This window comes from Poecilia mexicana, unplaced genomic scaffold, assembly GCF_051168715.1.
Source record: "Poecilia mexicana isolate PSO_F unplaced genomic scaffold, ASM5116871v1 scaffold_16, whole genome shotgun sequence".
NCBI lineage: Eukaryota > Metazoa > Chordata > Actinopteri > Cyprinodontiformes > Poeciliidae > Poecilia > Poecilia mexicana.
This window is the reverse complement of record NW_028263385.1, coordinates 17,126,049-17,152,608: the sequence shown is the minus strand read 5'-3', so window position 1 is coordinate 17,152,608 and position 26,560 is coordinate 17,126,049. Positions and strand designations below refer to the sequence as shown.

General features: G+C 36.0%; 3 protein-coding genes across 7 annotated transcripts; all 3 read right to left on the bottom strand.

Moving 5' to 3' along the window:
* Positions 1-4,913: 4,913 nt before the first annotated feature.
* On the bottom strand, positions 4,914-8,403 carry LOC106928474 (C-reactive protein-like). Of its 2 annotated transcripts, XM_015004751.2 has the most exons (5): positions 8,271-8,403; positions 8,059-8,113; positions 7,333-7,435; positions 6,939-7,236; positions 4,914-5,657 (listed from the first exon to the last, which is right to left on the bottom strand). In XM_015004751.2, exons 2-5 carry the CDS (start codon positions 8,111-8,113, stop codon positions 5,439-5,441), a joined length of 675 nt encoding a protein of 224 aa, XP_014860237.2. In that variant the 5' UTR covers positions 8,271-8,403; the 3' UTR covers positions 4,914-5,438. The 2 variants fall into 2 exon arrangements, with proteins under 2 accessions (XP_014860237.2, XP_087869880.1); XM_088013754.1 differs by lacking the exon at positions 8,059-8,113 and having other exon boundaries at positions 8,271-8,369.
* Positions 8,404-9,477: 1,074 nt separating this feature from the next.
* LOC106928475 (C-reactive protein-like) lies at positions 9,478-14,984 on the bottom strand. Its single transcript, XM_015004752.2, has 5 exons — positions 11,627-14,984; positions 11,384-11,438; positions 11,054-11,156; positions 10,157-10,454; positions 9,478-10,027 (listed from the first exon to the last, which is right to left on the bottom strand). The coding sequence occupies exons 2-5, from the start codon at positions 11,436-11,438 to the stop codon at positions 9,809-9,811; spliced, it is 675 nt and encodes a 224-aa protein (XP_014860238.2). The 5' UTR covers positions 11,627-14,984; the 3' UTR covers positions 9,478-9,808.
* Positions 14,985-16,096: 1,112 nt separating this feature from the next.
* On the bottom strand, positions 16,097-24,524 carry LOC106928473 (metalloreductase STEAP4-like). Of its 4 annotated transcripts, none has more exons than XM_088013728.1 (12): positions 24,421-24,524; positions 24,055-24,269; positions 21,334-21,441; positions 21,168-21,238; positions 20,988-21,075; positions 19,870-20,148; positions 19,662-19,756; positions 19,462-19,572; positions 18,996-19,038; positions 18,543-18,707; positions 17,277-17,421; positions 16,097-16,629 (listed from the first exon to the last, which is right to left on the bottom strand). In XM_088013728.1, exons 2-12 carry the CDS (start codon positions 24,253-24,255, stop codon positions 16,448-16,450), a joined length of 1,488 nt encoding a protein of 495 aa, XP_087869854.1. In that variant the 5' UTR covers positions 24,256-24,269; positions 24,421-24,524; the 3' UTR covers positions 16,097-16,447. The 4 variants fall into 4 exon arrangements, with proteins under 4 accessions (XP_087869854.1, XP_087869855.1, XP_087869853.1 ...); XM_088013729.1 differs by having other exon boundaries at positions 24,055-24,265; positions 24,421-24,519; XM_088013727.1 differs by having other exon boundaries at positions 24,055-24,487.
* Positions 24,525-26,560: the final 2,036 nt, after the last annotated feature.

Below are 26,560 nucleotides of genomic sequence, written 5' to 3'. Positions count from 1 at the left end.
AAAACTATCGGATTGTCACTTTTATACTGTAGATGTTTGTGCAATAATTGTATTTCATTGGTTCCCTTGATGTCCCTCCTGACCACCTGATCTACCTTCTATGTAAATTAGAAGGTTGGCCTTTTTTTCTAGAAGGCCGATCTTCACCAAGGTTGGTCTTTAACTTTGTAAAAGACCAAATAGAGGATAAAATGATATCGGCACAATAAGAGAAACTTGTGCCGTTTCAATAGCAGATGGACCTTAACAATATATGGACCGAGAAAGTTCTGTTTTCTAAATATGATTTAAACCGTTCCAAAACTGTGTCTGTCATGCCAACACAGTGTAAATAAAAGAATCTCATGTTCTATTATAACAAACTATAAATCACTCTGTTGTAACCCCAAAATAGTTTTTTGGTTATCTCCTGAAAAAAAAAAAGTTTTATACTATTAAATATAAATGTTATTGTTAGATTTAAAAGCACAGCCATTGAAACCAGGTTGTTTGAAAACTATTTACTACTATTTCTTTTAGGACATTGACAACTTGAGCAAATAAGCCATAACTGTTTTCCCATTATAATATCAATGCATACATACATAATATGATGTCCTTCTAAGTTGGGCTGCTATAAAGGTTTTAAATATTTTTGAAATTTAAGTTGCATGACTGTAACAAGATAACAGCTCTCTATTTGCCTCACTAAGACAGTCAACCACAGAGTAAAATTAACAGATAATGATTTTACTTAATATTCTATAATGATATGCATCCACACAAATATTTACTCACCATGACATATCAAATGGTTGAAGTGGGTGATTTGATGGTGAACTTGGCACTGATTAATTCAGTTGATAATTGATTCACAGCTTAGTGACGTTCATAGACGGTAAGGGAATGTGTTTTTGAAACCAAGATGTTTTGGCAATTACAACAATAATAAGATTACTTTAAGTAGTAGTGGAATAATAAAACATTTTGACAATTGAGGAGATTTTGTGGCACTAGTGGTCTTTATTCTTAGCAATCAAAGAGGAAACAGAAAAAAATCCAGGTGAGTATTTGCATTTAAGGTCCTTACATGTTGAATCACTGTGAGGGAGTGGCCACCTGTCAGGGTGTACCCCGCCTCTCTTCCGAAATGTCTCGCTGGAGATAGGCACCATCACCCCACTCGAGACAAGGGTTTACAGAAAATGGATGGATGGATGGACATCTTGAATCAAACCCCAGAAGTGAGATGAGTTGCAGCAGCCTCCCCACAATCTACTAACAGAACTGTGCATCATCCATCCCTGTTCAAAAGACCCTTATATATATATTTTAAGTTTGGTATTGAGTATTACTCTTTGTATTATGTGTTTTCTGGTCAGCGTTACTTTTGTCCCTTAAGGCATACCGTAGTTAGGGCAGTGATGACGTCAACACCTTGCCGTAACCAACGTTGCTGGTATCTGGTGGGGAAGTTCGGGTAACCAAGCCGCTGTGCTAAAACGTGGGAAAGACCACAAGATATGTGTTCTCCTTAAGAGTGTGCGTCAATGATGAGTAAGTTGCAATATTTGAGTGTGTACTGCAGCTAAATGAGTGATTTGAAGTTTATTTGTTTGCTATTATTTCATCTGTTGCTAAGTCCGAGCTATCTGCTACGTGTGTATTGTAGAGCATCGTGTTGCACATGCATATCTATTCTCAGTGGAGCAGAGACATGGTTATTAGTTAACTGTGGAGTTAACTTGCCTTAGTTTGCGTAGTAATATTGACTTAGAGGTTTCCTTCTTAGTTTATCTAAGGTATAATAGCATGGTGAAATGTGTAATGATAGGACACCTTGAACTTATTTTCTGTATTTTTGTTTATTCTAGGAAACCACACACACACCTTCATGTAGACACATTTATGCCCATCCATGTTCATTGGATTATCTGTGATACAGTTTGGAATACAGAACAGTTAAAGGATCCTGCCTCGTGACTTCATTAAACTCCTGGTGCACCTCATCCAAACATCTGGTCCTGAGCTGAATCCTGGCCTGAGTGGTGTTCTGGCCGACACTCCAGGTTGAGAGTGGTGACAAACCTGAACAGCGCCTAACAGTCCTTCAACTTTAGGACAAACTCACTTACAATCCTATTAGTTCAAAATTAAATGACCAAATATTACAATCAATCAAATTTTATTTGTACAGCACATTTCAGCAGCAAGGCATTCCAAGTGCTTCACATCATAACAAGCACAAAAACACAGAGTCATGAAACATAGAATCAACAATCAAAACATTACATTAAGTCAAGTGCCATTGTTAAATTTGTTATTGATTACGTTTCAAATCCAACCCTAAACAGGTGGGTTTTAGTCGAGATTTAAAGAAGTCAGTGTTTCGGCTGTTTTACAGTTTTCTGGAAGTTTGTTCCAGCTTTGTGGTGCATATAAGCTGAATGCTGCTTCTCCTTGTTTGGTTCTGGTTCTGGGGATGCAGACCAGAACCAGAAGACCTGAGGGGTCTAGATTCTAGACAGTAGGTACAACATTGGTACAACAACAACAGATCTTTAATGTATTGTGGTGCTAAACCGTTCAGTGATTTATAAACTAACAGTTTTTTAGAGTCTATTCTCTGAGCTACAGGGAGCCAGTGTAGGGACTTTAAAACTGGTGTTATGTGCTCTGTGCTTGACCAAATCAGTAATTTATTTTCAAATTTTGGAAAATTTTATTTCTAACTTTTCTGCATCAGTTATAGTTTGAAACATTGTGACTCTAAGTAAATATTCACTTTTTCAAAACTTTGCTTGCATTTCATAATAATCAAAGTCCAAAGTGGTCATGGACCTTGCTGCTGACCATCATTACATTTGTTAAATATTTGCTAACAAGGTCACCCATTACCATTTGTTAAAACTATGACATAAATGTTGTTAAATTAATCTCTTTGGATTAAGAACTCTGCCTAATATAGTGAACAATCATTAAACAATCATATTATTAAGAGACATATTAAGTACAGCCAATTACAGTCAATTAACTATTCTTTTGTAGTTGTCATAAAACCTGGCTGGAACTAGTTGAGATCTTTCCAGAACACACAGAAAACAGGTCACAAAAGCCTGGAGCTACTAGTAATCTTGTATTATGACTTAATGTTGATTGAAAAACATGTAATCTTTGTTTTTAAATGCAAAATGAATTTATTACATTTTAAAGATGAGTAAAATACATATAATCATTTCTTTAACTACTGTATGAGGTTGATGAGTAAAGAGTAAAAAGTGTTTGATACTGTGTCACAAATATAGGTTGCAGGGGTGAAAGAATTTTTAGCACGGAGGAAAGAGGAAGTGAGATTTTGAGAATATATCTGTACCAGGTGTTTTGAGTTGTTGATCTTTAAAAAGGAAGGTTAAAAGTTGAGTGGAGGAAAGGTTGAGGCTAACTGAAGGCACTTGACGTCAAGGAAAGTACGCACCGGACATGCAGAATATGCAGTATAAAAATATATGCAAACGCAGAATCGAGGTTCTTTGTTCCGCGGCGTTCAAGTCGAGCAAACGGAGATGGAGAATCAACGGAGGGCTGCGTGCTGATACCCCGGGACGAGTGCTTGCTGCACAAGGAAGCAACAAGATTCATTTACCCACAACCCGGGATTCTGATTCGACTGTGGCCCCACACTCAACCCAAAGGATTACAACGATGCCTTATGACTTATGACATCTTTATTTTCATTGTAAAAAATATAAAATATTGAATATTAATTAAATTAATGACTGAATAAATTAGGTTAATTTAACTTAATTGAATTGCTTCAGTTGGTAACAAGTAATTCATCAAGTTAAACCAACTTAATAAATTAACTTCCAAACAGCAGAAATCTTGTTATCATGAATCCAAATAAATCCAGGATGTATTCCGCCGGGTGTGTTCCCGCATTATGAGCGGGCTCTCCTGCGCCCAGTCTTCTGGCTGAGAAAATTTGATTAATAGTATTATCGAGAGACAAGTTAACCAGATCCATAGTTTGTAAATTCAAAGGATGTGCAAAGAGAGGCTCCAAAGAAGCAGCGCAACAGCCAGCTTCTTTAATAACCATTTCCTGGTTTCGCTCTTTGTAACACATGTCTGTACTAAATACATTCTTTATTGGTCTTTGATAATATTTTAAGTAGCTGGGGTCCTCACAACCTATAAACCATTATAATACAGATACAAATGTATCTGTTTATCTGTATTATCTGTATCTGAATGTTGCCTCTGTAAAGAATTTCACAAATTTCACTTTCAAAAACTAAAATAAATACACTTTTTGATAAAATTCTAATTTACTGAGACGTGCTCTATTATGCCTTCTCACTAAACACGTTGCTGATCTACTCTTGAGTTAAATGCTCAGGATCTGTTCAAAATCAACAACTAAGCAGGCCTAGACTTTGGAACTATGACCCCTATATGTTTTCCATTGCAACATCAACTAGCTTATTTTGTACATGCCTTCTAAAAGCTGTTTAGTATTGTGCCTATTTCTTGTATAGAACATTGTTTAGATTTGTTTTCTTCTAGATTATTTTTTTAACAAAACATTGACTGTCTAACTTTTTCAGACTCTCTTTGTGCACAAAACATCACTTTGTCAAATCTTTGCTTAGATTTCATAATAAGCAAAGTCCAAATTTAAGTGTTTTCTTGTTTCTTTTTTCAAAACTTTGTTCAGATTTGTTTTCATATTCTCTTTGTGATGTTTTCTAAATAAATTATACAAACATGTTTATTTAAAATAACCAACGTAGTGATATAAAAAGTCAAATTCTAGAGTCAACCTTAAATTCATGGACAACAAACCTAGTGAAAGTGGCTACATATATGTACACAGTAAAGTTGTAATTTCTATATGTTTGTGTTCTAGATACAAACATATCTAGAACTGTGTGTACCAGATTAAAGCTTTATTTTAGCTACAATGAAAATAATTCACATTGTACAGCATTTATCTTTTTCTAAAGTGTAACAGCTTAAACAAACATATAGTTGTCCTGCCAATTTCAGACACAGTTGTATTATAAAAGGAGAATAAAAAGGATAACTTGTGGGTGAACGTAGGACTATAAAAGAACTTTGTGAATACTAAGCAACAATAAAGACTGAAATGTTTAAAAAAATTGATGAAATATCTAAAATGGTCAAGCCTAATTTACTGCAGGTTTACAAGATTTTACAGTTTTCCTAAGTCACTTTGGTGCATTTTCCATACAAATGTTTTTTCACACAAATGTTTTTTAAGTTGTTTAATTGATACTTTGTAATAAAAAAAAAAAAAAAAAAAAAACGAGCAACGTCCAATTCAATTCACAGTTATAACAAATCTATAGTTAAGCAAATAATTCAAAAATAATGATTCAATAATGGTTACTGGAAATGTATGAGTTGCTGTAGTGATCAAATTATTCTAAGTGGAGTTAGTAACAAACGGTTACTTTATTTTCAAGCAACACTTTGTCTATAATCTGATAATCCAGAGCCCTCCAGTTCAACACATTCCCTGGTGTGAAGTTTCGTTCATCCACATAATTCTGGATCTCACAGGCAGAGAGGATGTAATCCCACATGTGGACGTCAGACATCATGCCAACGAAGGACTGCTTCAAGTCAAAGCTGCCGCCATGACTGTCCTGCTCCTGTTGGAAATGCAGAGTGTTAATGGTTTTTTTTTTTTTTTTTTCTTGTTTTTTATTGAAAAATAGGGAAAAAAACATTAATGATTTGAATCAAATGTTATGTCATCAAAGTTATGACCCACGCATTTCCAACTGATCTGTGAAGATGAGTCTTTTTTGCAATAGCTCATGACTTTTCATACTAAACACATAGATGCATATGTGACATGCTTGGATGTCTTTAATATGAAATGTTATGCTACAGATTTATGGGGAAAAAAACATAATGATAAAAGTAAAATGCTGCTTATTTAGTTTTATTACTTATTGAATAAAGGCTGGGTTTACATTGCTTTATGCAGAGGTTTTTACTGATTTTGGGTTAAGCTACTGCTAGTTTAAAATTTTAACATTGTTTATATCACAGTGGTCAATGTTAAGACAACTGTACCATTTGTATATGATATTTTGGATTAAAACAATCCTCTACATCCTTGTTAAAATGCTAGATTTTCTGTGATTCACATAATTTCATTTGCAAACCCTAGGTGTGCTTACCTGTACAGTCAAGAAACCACTTGGACAGAACCTGTCTGACAAGATGGAGGTATTTGTCTGAGTTTTGATCATTTTGGCCCCATTATTTAAAGAATCATAGGCACTGCAAGGAGTGACATTGATATTTGTGATTCTGGAAAGCCAATATCAACGTACAGCTATTTGGAACAAACTCAAACTACAGTGAGAATTATTGTCCACAAACAGAGAAAACATGGGGATGTCGTGATTCTTGCCAGAATTGGCCAGTCTACCTAATTCTCTCCAATTCACTTATGAGATCATACAGTAACTAAGAACAGCATCTAACACCCTGCAGGCATGATTTGCTCCAGTTAAGGTTAGTATTCATAATTCAATAATAGTAAAGAGATTGGGCAAAAATGGCCTCTATGGAAGAGTTTTAAGGTCAAAACCACCAACTATCACAGATATACTGATCTAAAGCATTTCACTGTGAAAAAGACAGGATGGGTATTTTTGATGTCATATGGAGATCTTCTCAACACAGAAAGACACAGTGACAAATTATAAATGATCTGCTTATATTTTATAATTTTACCCAGTTCTACCCAGTTTAACCTAAATTTACCCAACTTTAGTTCCATTTTGTTTCAAGTTTGTTTTTATGTTTATCAACCTGTAAGAAAATTGGATAAAGTGATTCATAGATTGCACAGAGGCTAAAAATGACAGACGTTCGAGATGTTTGTTCCATTTTTCAATGAATAAAGGAAATTGTACCTGTCCCACAATAATATTGACAGGTCCACCAATGTTTGACCCAGAAATTGTGAATTTTCTGACCGAAGGCTGTCCATTGAACCACAGCTGTGTCAGTCCAGTCGTCCCGTCCCATGTTGTGCAGATAGAGTGCCACGTGTTGGGCTTGTAGTCACGGCCTCCGTACTCAACCTTTTTATTCTTAATGTGTGGCTCCATTTCTTTATTGGTGTTATCCCAGAAAATCAAAAAGTCATTGGGATTATTGGGTGTGGACAAGGAGAACAGCCCGTGGTCTCTCTTGAGGTCTGTAAATGATCTGTTACAATGACAGACATAAAGCGTTGCATAATGTGTCTCACTCACAAAGATGAAGAATGTTCTTCTACGTAATTCATATTTAAAACCGCAGTACCTGAGGCAAACAGTTATGGCATCAAAATCTCTTCTTGATGTGTTAAACTTCACATAAGCTCTGTTGGTTTCCAGTGGAAAGGTGAACATCTTACCAGAAAGATCTGAAAACATAAAATGTATTCATATTTCCTTGTTTTATTCATTTGCACATGTCAAATATAGTCTTATCTTTTGAAAGTAATGGGAAATAGGAAGAGAAATTCGTAATATCTTTCAGGTGACCAACATACTCAAAATGTAAAGCATGATTTAATAGCAAGCCAAATAAATTATGCATAATTCAAAGGCAAAAGCTGTTTACAAATGACTAAAGTCATTCAGTTATTATTATTATTATTATTATTATTTTTTTTTTTTTATTCTTAGAATTACCTTAAATGACAGATTAAAACAGCACTGCTGTTTTCTCTTGCCAGGAAATACAAAATAACGAATAAAAATTCCATTTTGTTCTAGTTATTGTATGTTATGCTTGACCTTTCTGTGAAATCTGTAGCTTCTTTAGTTCATTACAAAAGGGAATCAAGATTGCAAAAAATTACACACTTAATAGTTAAGATAATCATTTCAAGTAGTTATTCTGTTTTCTTCTTTAATCATCTAATATGAAGTAAACATGAATATATATATATATATATATATATATATATATATATATATATATATATATATATATATATATATATATATATATATATATATATATACTGAATATAAGAAATACCTTGTGTTAGGGCAGCACAAGCTGTAATCATCAGAAGCAGAAGGAGCACCTTCATCTGATTAAAGAATAACATTAACATTACTGACAGGTTTTCATCACACAAATCTGAAAGTTAAAGTGTCCCTTGATTTTTTTTCAATAAACAACACAAGAGGAAATAGTAAATATGGACAATGATTAATTTTCTGCTGAATTTGAATTCATACTCTTACCTTAAAACCTGTGCAGTGACTTTGTTGGCACCAATGGATAAAGTCAATGTTTCTACTCACATCCTCCCTATTTCAACAACGTTTTCAGTGTGAACTTCCTTAAACCAGTTCTTCTTTTTTTGTGACACACAGGAATCTTAACCTCTTTGACACACAAACTATGGGCTGCTTATGTTGATGTCGAAATAGTTCTTGCACATCGAGGAAATGTCTAAAATGTGGTAAAAAAAAGACATATTCATTTTTTTTAAATCCCACAGCACAGATGTTAACAGTAGGTTCTGTGTTTTTGTACTTTTGGTGCTTCCCTTTTGTACACATGCTACACAAGTTTTAAGTGTGTATATCCCTTCAGGGCTTTCTACTGCAAAGCTTTTCCTGGCAGGAAAAGTTTGCAGGAGAAAACTTCTTGTTAGTAATCAATCACGTTACTTCATTAATGTTTTTTTTTTTGTTTGTTGGTTTTTGTTGGCAAAATCTGCACAGACAAATTCCTCCTGAATGTAGAAATAAAAGAATTTGGCATGCAAATTATCTGATGTGAAATTGCATTTCACATCAGATCCATGTGCAAAGTCATTAGCACATGGATCATTAGTGCTCTGCACAGCTTCAACATAATTAACTTATTGCTTTTAGCTGTCTTAAGAAGTGATATTATATGTAGAAAAATTATAACATCACACCATTTTACAAAGTATCTGTTGAAGTAAAACTTATGCATCTACTGCATCACTGCCTCTTTGAGATGCCAACAACTGGGGTGTTTCTTAAATCCCTTTTAGCTTTTGTGAAAGAATATCAGAGCTTGTGGACATAATGACGTTTCACTGAGACCAATGTCACACAGCTGATTCACATTTCTACCATCTAAAATCCTTTAGCAAAGATTAAACATTATGAAGCTTCCTACTGTCCTGCAGTAAATGAAAAGTAGAGAAAATGCTTCTCGTTTGGTGGAGCATCAGATTCACATTAAGATTAGATGCTGGCCATTTCAATGTCTATCGAGGACAAATGAAATTATTGGATGAAATAATCAGATAAAATAATCTTGGACTCCTTGTTTAGTGTATGGGTGAGAAGGTGATAACTATTGAAATTATTCACAAAACTTTTAAGGCCACAGCAGAAGGATAGTACATGTAAACTGAAGAGAAAGGATTTCCTTAGTGAATTTTGGTAGAAAGCACCAGACACCAGTCTATTCAACACACAGGCTTTTCTCATTTATTAATAGACAAAACAAAGCTTTTATAAGAACAGATAGCTACAATTTACCTCTCCCTCACATAAAAGCATTCTGTTAGACTGGTTGCGTGACAGGAAGACAGTGTGTCGTACTCATTATATACCAGTGCTCGGGCTCACAGGAGAATGTGAGTGGGTGGGGAGTGTGTTATTCTTTTTCCCATGAAAAGCACGTCTCAAAAGAAGCAACAAAAAAATGAAAAAATATGTAAAACGAGAAATGATTTAATATCAGGGATTCTTTTATGATTGAGACTTTTTCTTGGTGATGGTATTAATTTAACAGTTCAAAGACAAACCATTACTTTATTCTCCACCATCACTTTTTCTACTATCTGATAATCCAGAGCCGCCCAGTTCAGGACGTTTCCCGGAGTGAAGTTCTGTTCATCCACGTATTTCTGGATCTGACAGGCAGAGAGGACGTAATCCCACATGTGGACATCAGACAACATCCCAACAAAAGACTGCTTGATGTCAAACCCGCCGCCGTGACTGTCCTGGTCCTGTAGGAAAAACAATTTTATTTAAAAGTAATAATAAAAAATAAACTATTTTGAAATATATTTGTAAAGTTTAATATTAATAAGAATTTAATAAGAATTGTGGAATATGGAGGATGACTGACAATTTACCTGCCCTAACATAATTATGAGAGATCCTCTGATGTTTGATCCAGAGCTGGTAAATTTTCTAACTGATGGTTGTCCATCCAACCACAGCTGCGCCAGCCCAGACGCGGAGTCCCAGGTGGCGCAGACAGAGTGCCATGTGTTTAGCTTGTAGTCAGTTTTTCCAAATGTTGCAATTTTATCCTGGGTATAGATCTCCAATTCTTTGTCAGTGCCATCCCAGAGAACCATAAAGCCATTGGAAAAACTGGGTACAGCCAAAGAAAATAGGACGTGGGATCTTTGGAGGTCTGTAAAGTATCTGAGGGGAAAACAAATGCAACGTGTGTTACATGATATACTTCACAGAGATTAAAAAATAAAAAATAAAGGTTCCTTTACAGAATTGTGCAAAAGAATCAAGCCCTCCACTATTTTTAATTTAGATTTTCCTTTTTGAAATCTTTTGAAACCATGTGACATAAGATTCCTTCACAAGATTTCCATGCATTTGATGATCAGATGATCAGAAGTATCATCAAATGCATTATTGAAGGACACAGCGTGTCTGCTTGATTTTTTTTTTTTTACATTTCTTAAACAAAGACCTTTGGGACAGTAGTCATCTGCTAAAGATTTTTTTTGTTTTTATTCAAAAGCTTTTTGTTTGTCATCCACTTGTCACTGTTTTTGAATTATTAAACATTTATTGTTTAAATGTACCTGGTCATGACCAGCTACATGACAAGGCAATCGAAAAACGGTGACAAATCTTCAAAATTCTCATAAAACTACAGCTTGAGACCATCTGAAAGATGTCAATGAAGTTTTGATGCTTGGAAGCGAGCTAAAAAGAATTTAGCAGAGAGGAGGTTAAAACTTTTTGCATGGTACAATAATTTACTCGTATGACTACAATACCTTTGACAAACAGTTACTGCATTAAAATCCTGTTTTGTAGTTCTTAGCTTCACATGAGCTGTGTTGGTTTCAAGTGGAAAGGTGAACATCTTGCCAGACAGATCTGGAAGAAAAATAACAGAGAGTAATAGAAGCTGCGTCTTCTTAAAGGATATGTTAAAAAATAACTTTTGACAAGTTTGGTAGTCGGTAAATTTAGTACAAATGCTGTAAAAATATTCATAATAAAAAAAATAAAATCAAAACAAGCTCAAAATTTAAAGCAAATCTAAAACAAACCAGCTATAATTCTTACAGTTTACTTTTTATGAATGATAAAAGTCAATTTACCTTGGGTTACTGCAGCACATGCTGTCAGCATTCCCACTAAGAGCAGCAGCCTCATCTAACAAAAGAGACACAAACGTTAAGATCCCATTGCTCTTTAGAAATCCCAAATATATTCAAGCTGGTCTAAAACCACACTTTCAATTCAGCTTGAAGGAGATTGAAAAGAAACTGTAAAGAAACAGAGGCTTTTGTAAAATGCTTAGCCATTACATTTCTTGCCAAAGTTGAAAATAGTGGTCTTACCTTAAAAATCAGTCTGAAGACTTTGATGCAGCTCTGAGAGGTTTGTCCTTTTATACTCAGTCATATCATGACTCTATCCAGGCATATTTCTGAACACTTCTTTGATCTGGTTCTCTTTTTTTTTTTTTAGACCTGCTAACGGTGCTTTTTTTTTTTTTTTTTTTGCTCTAGATAAGCTAAATCTAGAGGGTCGTTAACCTGAATAACCCGTAACTCGATAAAATAGTTATCATTCATAGCTGCATGTATTAAGGAACATAAGACTGATGTATGTTTGAGTGGAACTTTGATTCTTAGTTGCAATATAAAGAAAATAAAAAGAGGAGAATTACTTGACAAGATAGAGAGCAACACACTTTATTTTAAATCAAGCAGCGTTTCATATTCCAAAACTCTCTTCTCTGCTATGAAACACATCCAGATATTTCAAAAGACATTCAAATTACACAAGATCTTTAACTATTTTGTGTTATATATCTATACACATTTTACTTCAAATCAACCAACTTTTCATACTCCAAAACTCTTTTCTGCTATGAAACACTGTTATTTCAAAAAACAAAGACTCAACAGCTATATGAATTCAAAATAATCATATTTTTAATAAGTGAAGGGTTAAATTAGTTTAAAAGTGTTTTTCTTTTTTTTTGTGCATGACTGAAATGGAAACTGCTGTGTTTACACTCTTTGAGACTCAGAGTCTCCTGTGCTGCACCCTTCACAATATTAAACACATTTAATACATTTCTTGATTTATATATAATTTGATACAAATGGTATGAAAACTATGGCTTTAATTGTTTATCCACAGTATTTACTTGCACATGAAGTTAAGACTTAGTGAAATTTAATTACTATTCTATCATTGAAGACATTCAAATCACTCTAGTGATAAAATGTGAATCACTGCAACTGAAAATCATATAACTAGACAAAAAAAACTAATAAAACATTCTTAGTTGTCATTACAATTAAATGTTTCAGCTCACAGAAAGCTATTTCTCATATGATCTCTTGATAAGACATTTACATTATCCTCTGTCCATTTATTATCTCAAGTTCTCGCTTTAATACTTTCTAAATGACTCATTTTATTTCTGCTTTTTATTTATATTTTAGACTCAACACAAAACTTGTTTTATTTGTTCCTGCTCAGCAGTTTTTGAAATGGGGAAGTGCTTTAGCTTACTCTTGTAAAATAATCATGTGAAGGTTTTGTATTTTATGACTTTTGTGGATTTAGATATTTTGTTGCAGTCAACACCTTCACTGAAGGATGATGAGACGAGTGCTTTGTCAACTTTTAAGGCTTCTCTTTTATTGGGTAAAAATTGTTTTTGAATTTCTTAAACTTTTCATAGGACAAAATTCTGTGAAAAATCAATGAAAATTTAACTGAAATAGCTCTTTTTACATCTCTGCTTTACAGCAGGTCTGATTGTGTTTTTATTTAACCAGTTATGTGACAGATGAAGCATTAACAAATTCACAGTCAGCATAACACATAACTGTAAGCATCCAGCAAACACATTAAGAGTTCGTAATATGCAGCAATTATTGCAGAAATTGATTGTATTCTGAAAACAGGTCAGTGGAAATGTCATTTTATAAATGTAGATCTTGACATTTTTATTTCAGTAACTTAGTTGAAAACATGAAAGTCATTCTAAAGACTCTGAGTTTTAGTCCTACTTTATTTTAATTATTATGACTTACAGCAAATGAAACACCAAAAATTAGCTTTTTGGAAAATATGAATTTCACATTAATCCAGTAAAAACTACATTTTAATTCAGAAATTTCAGCCTGCTGACTGTATTGTTCAGTATACACCTAATACTACGAATAATATGAATTACTGATTCATTGTAGCATTGTGTGGAGGTGGTATTCCTGTTTCCTGTGCACCTTTTAATACCTATGTTTTTCATCCACTTATTTTTTTTGTTACACTAGTATACAGTATTCTGTGAACAGACATATTTGTAAACAATTTTTAACTTTTTTCATTGATTTATAATGATATTCTAATTTTTGAGACATCATTTTCTTTGTGAAGACCGGTGTAGACAGGATACTTCAAGTAGACCTTACAGTTGACTAAAAATACAGAAGTATAAATGCCAAATTCAGCAAACAACAGTCATCACATTTCACTAGAATCACTCTGACGCCCTCTGACTGCTGATTCAGCGATGTCTGCTGTACATAAATGTACTCATCAGCACTTTTTGCACATTGATTTCAATGCAAGTCCAAAACGGCTGATTTGAATTCATTTCAGAAACGTACAGGAGAAATATTAGAATCAAAATGGCAAAAAATGGGTTATTTCCAATATCTCTTTATTGATACTTAGAATTACATAACTGCTTTAAAGAAGTCACATGGATTCAAAAGTTGCTTTTTTATATGTGGAATGCAAGTCTGTCGGTTTTGCAGTAATTCTTGGAGACACAAGGATAGATCATATCTGCAAAACTGATTTCTTTTTTTCTTTATCCAATTACTTGTGTTTACTCTCTTTTGTAAAATGTATGGGTCTTGTGCTAGTTATTCACTGCGACAACAATGATATACTTCTTTGAACAAATGAAACACACAAAAAATTATAAACATAAAAGCAACAAAGACATGAGAAACGATCCCACGTTCAACTGTTTCGTCAGTCTTGCTTCACTCCAAACCAGCACTGTTAATCTAAAATTATTATTTAATGTGGAAAAAGTTCTGCAGACTCTGAGGATTTTCTGGGTTTAATAATCTCCTCGTCATTAATCTTCCTCAGGAAAAGAAAACTTATCACGACTTTACGGGTGAGTTGCCTCTGTAAAGGCGTTTTTATCAATCAAGTACAGCTTGTAAAATCAGTAACTCTTCTTCTAAGAGCAGTTTATATGATGAGTTCTAGTGCTGTGTTGCACTCCCCATTGTTACATTTAATTAATTATACTTTGTTTCCTACATTTAACCCCACTCAAAATCTCGTCTTTGCAGGGCTTAATTTTCCTTCGGAAAATATAGAGAAATGCACTGAAAATGGAGTATTTGTGCAGTTCCCATTCGGTAGCGCTGCACCATAAAATGTTTGTGCTCAAGGTACAAAAATGGCTGGCAGCAGTCATGTAGCTATGACCATTTTTGATAATACTGAAATAGCAATAACATTTGTATTGTAAATAGCTTATTTTTGCTGTTAGTAACAAATCATTTATTTTTGTAAATTAGCTTGGATTTGTGATGATAGCCACTTGATCTTTTTTATGGGGAAGCAGAAGATGCTAAAGTATCTACAGCTGCGAAGAAAATGATATATTTCAAGAACCTGGAAGCTCAGAAATAACCTGTTTGACCTCGATTTTGAGTTTAATTGCGGTAATTTAGTTAGTTACATTACATTAATTCCTATTTGTTTATTTATATATATATATATATATATATATATATATATATATATATATATATATATATATATATATATATATATATAAATTCCCTTCTCACCCACTGCGGGTGGTCTCTCTCTCTCTCTCTTTCATCCTCTGAGCTCGGGTCCTCTACCAGAGGCCTGGGAGCTTGAGGGTTCTCCTCCAGTATCTTGGCTGTGCCTAGAACTGCACATTTCTGGACTGAGATGTCTGATGTTGTTCCTGGGATCTGTTTGAGCCACTGCTCCAGTTTGGGGGTGACTGCCCCGAGGGCCCCGATGACCACAGGCACCACTGTGGTCTTCACCTTCCAGGCCTCCTCCAGTTCCTCTCTGAGGCCCTGGTATTTCTCCAGTTTCTCATGCTCCTTTTTCCTGATGTTGTGGTCACTTGGTATTGCTACATCCACCACAACGGCTTTCCTCTGTTCTTTATCCACCACCACAATGTCCGGTTGGTTCTCCATTACCTTTTGTCTGTCTGGATCTGGAAGTCCCACAGGATCTTAGCTCGGTCATTCTCCACCACCTTTGGGGGTGTTCCCCACTTTGACCTCGGGGCTTCCAGTCCATATTCTGCACAGATGTTCCTGTGCACTATGCCCGCCACTTGGTTATGTCGTTCCATGTACATTTTCCCTGCCAGCATCTTGCACCCTGCTGTTATGTGCTGGACTGTCTCAGGGGCCTCCTTGCACAATCTACACCTTGGGTCTTGTCTGGTGTGGTAGATCTGAGCTTCTATTGCTCTGGTGTTTAGGGCAATATATGTATATATATATATATATATATATATATATATATATATATATATATATATATATATATATATATATAAACTTTTTTCAATGTGTACACTTCATATTATTGATGAAGCAAAGATTCTCAGAGGAACCTCCTCCAATATAGAAAATGATATTAAAAGGCAGTATGCAATAGAATCAAAAACAAGCAAAAAAAAAACAACATACTGTTAAAAAACTATGACCAAGAATTGAAAAGAAAAATTCTAAAATTCAATTTAATACACAAACAATGAAATACTGGTTTCATGTGTTATTTTTTATTCATTTTTTTTATCGTTTGCTTCCATAGCATTGGTTATATAAAAATATTCCTTAATAATTGATTTAAAAAAATACTTACAAAACTCAAAGTGAAGGTGTTCAAACTGTGAATGTAAATATGGTAACACTTAGCACAGGCTCTTTTACTGTTGTGCACTATTTTGTTCTGCATTAAAACTGAAGTGGTTGAATTAGAGTGCTCTCAGAAGACAATATGTTTCTGCCTGAGTCTGTGACAGTTTGTGACAGTCCTACGCTAACAGTGACTTCTTGCTGTCGTTCTCAGGACCCGTCCTCTCCCAGCCCTGCCGAATGCGGCTGAGGCTTTTATCCACACAAGGCAGAAGAAGCAGCAGCTTGAACACCAGCACCAGGGAGGGCACCACCAGGCAGAGCATGTAGCCTGGAGGAGTGTACCATTTGTACTGGGAGACGTACAGAAATCTGTCCCAACCATACAGGTAGGTGTGAAAGGTGCAGAAGAACAATGTCAGGTATCCCAACTTGGACTGGAAAACAGAAAAACAAAGAAAGGTCATCATCTTGGTACAGATCTACTGGACCCTCAACAGTTATTGGTAAAGTAATGGATTCCACCTTAAATGTTTTTTTTATTATTATTCAAGTTGTTTAAACTCAGACTGAGGAATTTAGGAAAAATTACACCAAATATTTAATTTAAATATGTTTAGTCAATGTGGATTTACTCAAGGAGATGCAGTAGCTATGTGCAAAGGTTGACTTTGTGTGTGGTGAGATTTGTTGTGCTGATCTAACTATATGTTTTAATTTTTTTTGCATTTTTAGTTTTCTAAAAGACATGCCACTCTCTTCTACAGATATCTTGACAGTGAGCATTAGATTTTTTTTTTTCTTCCTCTCTTACCATCCTGCTTGCTGGGTGATGATGATAAACTTGATTTCTCATCCAGCCTACTAGGAAGTGGCTAAAAGAAATGAACGTTTATTTCACCTGAGTAGAAGGAAGTCAGACATTACTAATTAAATGTATCTAAAAACTGTGATCAATTAGAAATACAATTGTTTTCAACAGGAACTGCAATGAGTATTACTTTTAACGGTGATGTGACTGTGTTAATCAATAATTTTATAAATGTTGTTGTATATTTTAATGTTTTCAGCCTCATTGACTCACTTGAACTCCCCCACAGCTTCTCAGTGTCCCGGGTTAAGGAATGGCAAGTAACAAGGTGATCTTTGCTGAGACATATGCACCAACATGTCTGAGTTTTATAGAGGTAATCCCAGAAATGTCCCTGGAGATTTACATGAAGTACGATCTGCACAAAGAAAAATTTAGGACTGTAGCTCAGCATAATGTGTGCTCCTAAATTACATTTGATGAATAACTTAACATTTAGAGCCGCTCTAATTTGGACTGGAGATAAGGAGTGGGGTGGAGTGAGAAAATGAGCTTGATCTGACCCAGATACATTTATGAATGAGTTCATTTCCTGCCGTGTGATTGTGCTTACTCTCACTGGTCAACAGGAGGAAAAAAGATAAACATCAAACAGGAGAATTAGAAAAGGAGAAAGGAAAATATTCACTGAATTTCCTCCAACAGGAAGTTAGAAACCATTTTCCATCTGAGCTGAAGCACATAGTCGTCTTCATCAGTCACGGCTTGAGCGTTAGTCGAGGCTCTTTTTCTGGGATGTGCATCCATATTCCTTTTTTTTGGATCAGTATCCTGTCTTTGAATTTCTATATCAGATGAACAACTGAACTAAAAATTTGAAATATCTCCTTACAGGTGGGCACAAAGTAAGCTAGCATATTTTTAGCATTTCTGCACTGAATGAAAAGTTCTTTGGATTACATTCAACTCGCCTTCAAATAATTTGAGACCAAGAGGGAAAGTTTATGAATGCAACACACTCAAAACATGTAATAACCAAGATCTGGGGGCATCTGGCACTAGTTTGTAGTACAACTTCTTCTTAGTTGTGTCATTTAAGGTGTGTAATTGTTTGGTACTTTTCATGTATAGTGTCTTATATGTAATCAAGTGAAGCTTCCATATCAAATGTAAAACAGATGATTCAAAGTTACTGTTGAGTGAAAAAAAAAATTGTCAGAAATATTTCCAATCTTTAAAACTAATCTTAATAATAGATGAAAAAATAACAAGAGTTATTTTTTCATCAAGTGAGAACTTAATACAAAAGTTAAGTTTTCACTTGATGATTTCATTTACTGAGGAAAAGAAGTCATCCAAATCAACCTGGCATTGTGTGAAAAGTAATTCCCCCTTTGCTCATTATTTGCTCAAGCTAAATATTAATACACACATAGTTTAGGTAAAACCTAGTGTCCACGTTTGATTGTGGTCGAAGACACTGAATCCCATTGAGAAAAACCTGTGCAGTATAAGTAAGATAAACATAGAAGTTTTCACCTGAATGAAGCTGAACTCTCTCCAGCTGAGAGCGTTGCTGACAGAAGGGAGGGAGGAAATTCCCAAAAGGAGATACAGGCCAAATCCCAGAGCCCCTATGGAGTAGTACGAGTCAGTTCTCCAGGCCATGGTTGTGTCAAATGGAGATGTCTTGTTATTCTTGATCTGAAAGTGAAACAAAATAAAAAAATTAAAAATCCATCCATCCATTTTCTTTATAGATATATATATATATATATATATATATATATATATATATATATATATATATATATATATATATATATATATATATATATATATATATATAGATAGATAGATAGATATATATATATCTATATATATCTATAGATATATATATATATATATATATATATATATATATATATATATATATATATATATATATATATATTCATTGCAACTCCACTGGTAAAACCATAAGTCTTTTACCTGTGAGATGGTACTTCCTGCAAGTCTGAATCTTACATAATACCTGGGAACAAAAGACACATTATTTAGAACAAAACATTTCAAATTAGAAAAAAAAAAAAGCGCTTTCTATCATTCAAGGATACAATTTATCTGAACACATTGTGAGAAGAATAAATGATTTTTGTCACAATAATATGTCAGTCTGTTGAATATTAACCAGATGGAGTTATAATACGTTTTATTGTTTATTAACAATTTCTTCTAAGTTGAGTACACATTAAAAGAGATCTAAAGTTGACTAACAATGCTTTGTATAAAAAAAAGTGGCTGATATTTGGAGTTGCTATGGAAACACCTAAAAGATTTAGGTTAGACATAGAGATATAGATATAGATTGTCATACCTCTCGAAGTAGGAAGCAATGAAAAGTTTTTCAATTAGAGGAACTTTCCCAATAGGGATATTTGTACGGATCATTACCTACCTTATAGGTATGATCAGAGTGTAGAGCACATGCAGGGAAGCAAGGGCCAGCGCTATCAGACCTAGTTGTTTCCTGCACAACATCCAGCGATCCAACCAGTCAGGAAAACGCCTAAAAACAAACATTTTGTATCCTATTAAACATGCTTTCTACTGCATATCTTTAGAGAGTTTGCATGTTGTTCAGCATCCTTTCCTTACTTGTATTTTGTTCCTCTGTAGAGCTGAAAGAAGCCAGCTATGACTCCAGGCAGATAACAGAGAGACAGCAAGATGAGAGATACGCTCGGAAACACCTGGAAAAGAAGAAAAATGAAAACGTTCTAGTTCAGGCTCAGTAGTTTTAAAGAAAACATACTATTTGTAAAAAAAAAAAAAAAAAAAACATAAATAAATAATCTGTATTCACCTTGTTAGCCAGGGACATCATGATTCTGAAGGAGATGTCTTTGCCCTCGTTAACATACGCATAGATGACATCTCTGGTGAGAAGATAGAAGAAGAAGAAGGCAGTGAGGCCAACGGTGAGACGCATGGGCAGCCTCCACTCGGGGAACAGCTGCAGGGGGAAGTCCTCCAGCTCTCTGGCTGCAGACAGAGACCCTCTATCCTGAACAGTGAAGCCCAGTTTGGTGGAAATCACTGCCACTGCCTGCTTAGCCTCAGGATTGTTTCCACACAGGTACACCTGGAGCATGAAAAGGTTCTTACAACTCTAAAAAAAAAAATCTCCTGTGTGAGAAGCATGGTGCTCAGCTATGTTAATGCAATATTTATGTACGTATTCCATGTGTACACACATTGATGAAAGGATGTGTTTGACTCTAGAGGAATGAATACGAAAGTGAACAAAGACGACGTGGCTTCTTTCATGAAATACTAAATTTAGGGGAGGAAAGCAGGTATCAAACAGCAAAGCTCGGTTAACACCTTGTGATGTTGCTGATGGTGCTCCAAATACAGAGCGCCACAATGCATAAACATGCACACACTTGTGTGTGTGTTTTTTTTTTTACCATCCTCTGAGACCTAACAAACAGATCAAAACAAAGCAGGAATAAAAAAACACATGTGCTGCAGCTTTGCACTACAGAGAGAGAGCAAAACATGTGATGTTGAGCTTAGATCTGAGAAATGATGGAGTTCACTGATTCAAAGACACGTCACAGGTGGCTTTCGAAGCAAAGACATTAGGTTGACTACCTAAATTTACATTCTTTTCCTTAAATGTGGTCTGATGAATGCTTCAAAGTGTGTGATTATGATTTAGACTGAAGTTCTTCCCGTCTTGAGTAGCACCCACTGTGCAAACACATCAGAGAACTAGAAAAAAAAAAAAAAGCTTGTTTTTCCTCTGATGGAATCAGAAATCTGTCAAACAAACAAGCCCCCTAAAACTGAAATAAAAGATCACACCAGAAAAAGAGAAATACTGCATTTTTGATGAGGAGGAGAAGAAAAAGACTGAGTCTATTTTTTTTTTTTTTTTCACAGAGAAACTTGTTAGTGTCACAACAGATCCAGTACCTGTCTGTTAGCATCTGAAGGTCCGTTCTGAAGAGCCCAGGCTGACAAGGTGTTAAATGCTTTCACCACATGGGCCCCGGGGATTAACCTGGGCAGTGAATAACAAACTTTAGCTTCATGCTCTGCCGGCCACAGAAGGCTCTAGCCGCATCCGTAAGACACCAACTAATCTCTACTTACCTCTGCAGATACTCAGCGTTGGCCTCTGGGTACATATTCTTCTCGAGGTTGTTGCTAACGTCCACCAGCACCTTGCGGCGAATAAAAACCGGGGAAACGGTTCAGAAGTCAGAAAATAAACAACGCGAATGACGCACAACGTTATGCGATATGCACAGTGAGGTACCTTCCCGTTGAGTTGAGGTGCTAGTGTCTCCAGGAAGTCGTAATGTTCTCTGTGAACACAAACAAAGACCAAACTGGCTGACTGCGCCGCCGCTTCGTGGCTCACCACCTGCACAGGTCAGACACACAAACACAAGACGGCCGTCATGCACCAAAGTTGCATGTGCAGAGGAGCAAGTGGTGCTGCTGTTGCTGTCGTGGGTGTCATTCATCTGAAGTAAATTAACTGAGTTGCTCAAACACATGGATCTTTGCGTGAAATATAAACTTCTCAAAAGAGCGGCGCACGGGTGGATATTTGACAACGCCATGAATAACTGCTGGAAGTTGCAGAGCTGTGAAAAAGGGTTTTCCTCCTCGCAGATTTCTTTTGCTTTTGCTTTTTTGTTACACTTGAATATTGAACATATATTAAATCACACAATAACTTTTTGTTAATGTGAAAAGCCTCGCCCTTTGTTGTTGAATCATTAACTGTGATTAACCAAATTGGCTGGAAAAATGCTTTCAGTTTCATGAGCCCGTCCCCGGAGACCGTTCCGAATCTTCCCAGGCTTTGCAACAACTTGTTTATGGGTTTGTGTCCCATCATACAGAGACCTTTTGGTGTCCTTGAAGAATATAGCAAAACATTTTGCCTTGGGACTGATCAACTAAGGAAAGCTACAGATTCTTGCACAATAAATAGATGGTTGACACCTGGAGTTGAAGAGGACCACACATGGAAAGTGTGAATGTGGAAAAACCTCTCTAAGGTGATGGGGAATACCAAATATGGTATTTTGGCTTATAATCCTTTAAAATGGACTGTCTGGATCATTTTCTACAATTTAACTAAGATTTCCTCATGATTTGTTTGTTCTGACTTAGGCTGCAATTTGAAATAAATCCAACTGAAGTCCTCCCTGCAGAGCTTTTGTTCCTGAAGAAGCATCATCACACCAAGATCTCGAAGATGGCCACTGACATATTCACCAGACTTCCAGTATAGACATTGTTCTCTTAACAATAAGAGAAAATCAGTTTGTCCACTTCATTGTTGTGCAAATTTCTTTCCTGTGTGATTTCAACATTTTCATGGTCAAAATGGCTGAACTTATATAATGTAATAATGAACTTATGTATTATGAGTAGCACATGAGGCAGTATGCTGTGTCTTACCTCCGGTGACGTGTCACAGAGTGAATTAAACGGTTGGCACCTACCTTTTACTGTATCTCTTTATATCGCAATATATGTTTGATTACACATGTATTATACATGCTGATGTTCCACAATTTAATATATTTAATAACTGTATGTGACATATTTAGTCTGGTCAGCCACAAATGTGCTGCATGAATCTGTAGGTAAAGGGAAGTGATAAGTGAACTTGATATACAAATAAAGGTAAGATCATACACAACTTTCAATTTTAGTAAAAAGAAAGAAAGTTTAGCCAAAGAAAACATTTAATTATTGCACATAATTGTACAAAAAGCATCATAATTAAAAGTCTTCTGTCCAGAGTAGTCAGTGCCTCACCAGTCAGAAATCTCGTTACTGGGACTCGCATGCACAGAATATGAACACGCAATATTTATTTTCGTAAGCTCGCTGCATTGGTGGAAATAAATAAGGATGCTACACATTGCAGCCTGTGTGTGTCCACCCTGAAGTTGTTCTGCAATCAGAGCCAACAAAATTATGACTAACTCATTAGTGCGTCTGCATTAATATTTGTAAATACTGTTGTGGCAGTGGAGTGTTAAAGTGAGTGAAAGGAAAGAGATTAAACAGCGCAGGCAGTCAACACATCTCCATGCTTGTTTGAGCCTTTGTTTGCAATTAGTCTGGCCACTTCCTGCCTTCTTTGGGTCAAAATGATGAGTCTGTCAAATGCAGTGACACACAGGTTTGATGAAATGTGGTACACCAGTCAGACTGAGGTCACTTTGAAAGACATCAAACATCTGGCTAAGGAGCCCGCGTGACAACAGCCTGGTTCTGATTGATAGACAAATTTGATTTATGCTGTTCAGCCTGCCATTAAAATATCAGATATATGTGTGACGGTTTCCTTTCTAGGCTGAGAAAAACAAGACACTGAAAAGGAAGACTTAGCATTTACTGTGACAGAATTTTATGAAAACAATTGGAAACAAATTACATTCTCAGCACACCAGAGTGTGTCGAGTTTAAATGATTTTGTTCACATGTAACAAAAAAGATGAGAACAGTCTGCACCACACTGCACCCGTGCATCATCTGTGCTAACGCCTGTCTACACACAACCAATCAGTAACTTTGTTTAGTCAATGAAAAGACAGAAGAGACTTTGCACTTTAAATTTTACCATCTGCACCTTGCAATTACAAAAAAAAACAATTGCAACAATTGTGAGATGTAACACTGGGAAAGAACACTTTATTCCCAACAGCCTGCCCAGATGTTTTGGTTCTTTCCGATTTTACAAAATCACTGCTGTAAATAGATCATATTTAGACGGTGAAAATCAGTGCAAGATGGGATTTTTAGATATTTGCACATTTTAAAAATGCAACAGTTTTTCTTTTTTTCAGCTGTCAAAAAGTCAAGTATGAATGAATCAAAGCTCTGAACATGTTCACATTTGAAAAGTAGGTGCAGCTCTGTTGTACTACACAGTACAACAGAGTACAACAGGAAAAAAAAAAAAAATTTTTTTTTTTCCTCAGTCCACACCAGACGTTGCAGCACATACCTGAGCTCCTGGAGGAATGGGGCCGCAGCTGTGAGGTCTCCGGCTCCCATACACCAACCTATACCCACACTGCAGCAGACGTTGACCCAGAGAGCGCCCCAAGTCTCCCGTCCCAAAGATGCACAATGTCTCCTGTTCAGGGGTGGCTGCGGCACTCGTAGGGTACAGCGACACGCTCTCTGGCTTCACCTCCTCCGACATGCTGCACTGGCTGTCTGGCGACGTGGAAGCAATTTAACACCAGATATGTCGTGTGGATTTGACAGAACAAATTGTTCCTACTGGCGGCTCTTCTTTCAGGGGCAGCTGAACTGAAATATGAGACAGTAAAGTGTCTGTATTAAAGACAGAAGTAGAAAAACAAACCGGAATGTGTCTTCGGATTAGCAGCTGAAAGCGTTTGTCTTGGAAAAGTGCAGGAGCTGAAGGAACTTTAGGTCTTGAGGCAGTTTTTGTACTCACCCCCCGCCCCCCTCCCAGCTCATAATGGGCAGTGTGTAAAATCTGGAAACTCCAGAGATTAAGGTGGGAGGCATCTGTGCAAGTACTGGCAAAACTGTTAGCTACGTGTTGTGTTTTATTTTTTTACTCTGCCTGCATGCAAGTGTGTTTCTGTTTAGCAAAAAAAAAAACTGGAAGTGTTTCTGTTGTGGCCTTCTTCTGGGAAATGAGAAAATAATCTCTGAGATGTTATGCAACATTGGGAAAGAACACTTTATTCCCAACAGCCTGCCCAGATGTTTTGGTCCTTTCCGATTTTACAAAATCTCTGCTGTAAATAGATCATATTTAGACGGTGAAAATCAGTGCAAGGTGGGATTTTTAGATATTTGCACATTTTAAAAATGCAACAGTTTTTCTGTTTTTCAGCTGTCAAAAAGTCAAGTATGAATGAATCAAAGCTCTGAACATGTTCACATTTGAAAAGTAGGTGCAGCTCTGTTGTTCAGACAAAAATGGGTTTGCCTGTCATCCCTGGCTGTGGATCAGTGACACTGAGCTCTTCAAAAACATACAATCAAAGCAAATTCCAGGTCACAGTATGCAAACACAGCGTGCTGGGGCACTTGCAGCTGCCCTTCCTCTCTGTGTAGTTTCAGTTCGACATGAAATCCACATGGCCTGCCCCAAGCTCATAATTACTTTGACAAGAGGGCAAAACAAATAGCACACTTTTTTTTTTTATTAGCAAGAGGCTATTTGTGGCGCACTTGGAGCGAAAGAACCCAGTCCTATAATCAGCCACTGATGCATTGGTCAGCAGAGGTGCTCACTGAATCATGGAGTTTGCAGGAAAACCCACCAATTACAATCTAATCTGCACTCTTATGTTGCCCTCTATGAGTAATTAATGTTCTTGGTGCTGTAACTCAAGTTGGCCTTTGCCCGTAAACCCTTCTTTTGCTCCCAGAGGATGAGAATAGCTCTGGTTTTCTAAGCCAAGGTGAACCACAGATCTCGTGGATCTGTCCTAAACTATAATTACGCCTTGTGCTCTGTTGCCTTACTCAGTGGCCAGTAAACATTTGTGCAACCTCATGTGTGGAAAAAAAACACAAAACATATTAGTGCATTTGGTGGAAGTTAAAACACATGTTGACAAAGTCATAAGGCTTCATTATGAATATTTCTTCTCCTCAGTAATGGCTGGGATTGAAGTCCAAAGGCAAAAAATGTGGAAAAACGTGACACAAAGCAAACACAAGGAGGCCAAGCAAGCTCCCAGGAGCTGTAGAGGAGTAATGACACTGTGAATGAACACTCAACTTGGGCATCAATTCATAATACAAAGTCCACATGGAAATAAGGTAGTGATAGCTAATCTTCATCTGCATTCTGTCTTCACAGAGAGAAAACATTTCTGATGATTTAGGAAAACAATTTGGGAGTAGTAGCTTATAAACGGCACCGTAGCCAGGGATTTGAAAGGACTCTGTGGAAACTTTTGTCTGCTTCTGACACAAATGCGCTCGTGTGTGTGCCAACACTCCAAGAAGGAACAATAATTGTTTTAGTTCAAACCCACGACTCATTAGAAATCATCTGATGTACTGATATGCAGTCATAACTAATCTGAAACATTTTAACTGTAAACAGATGTTCTGGCTGCTGGTGATGGTGTCGAATCTTTGGAATGAACTAAGTTCTGTCCTTGTCTCTAAGTTGTAGATTTATCATTTCCTTGACCCCAAGTGTCCAATCATTTCCTTTTCTTAGGGCCAAAAGTGTTTCCAACAAACTCTTTAAGGAAAATCATTCTTTTCTGTGGTACCAATGCAAGACCACATTTCCCACCAGTATTGTCCCATTTTAAAGGTGTTTTTGACAAAAAAACAAATCCATTTATTTTTGTAGATGTGTTTTGTTGTCGCATGCAATGTTGTCATCCATATAACTACATAACTGCGCTTTTCTGTTTGATATAAACATAGCTACAAAGGATCTGTTTGTTTCAGTAGTCGGCTCTGATATTGGCTCTTCAGTGAACGATAACTTTTTTTTGTTT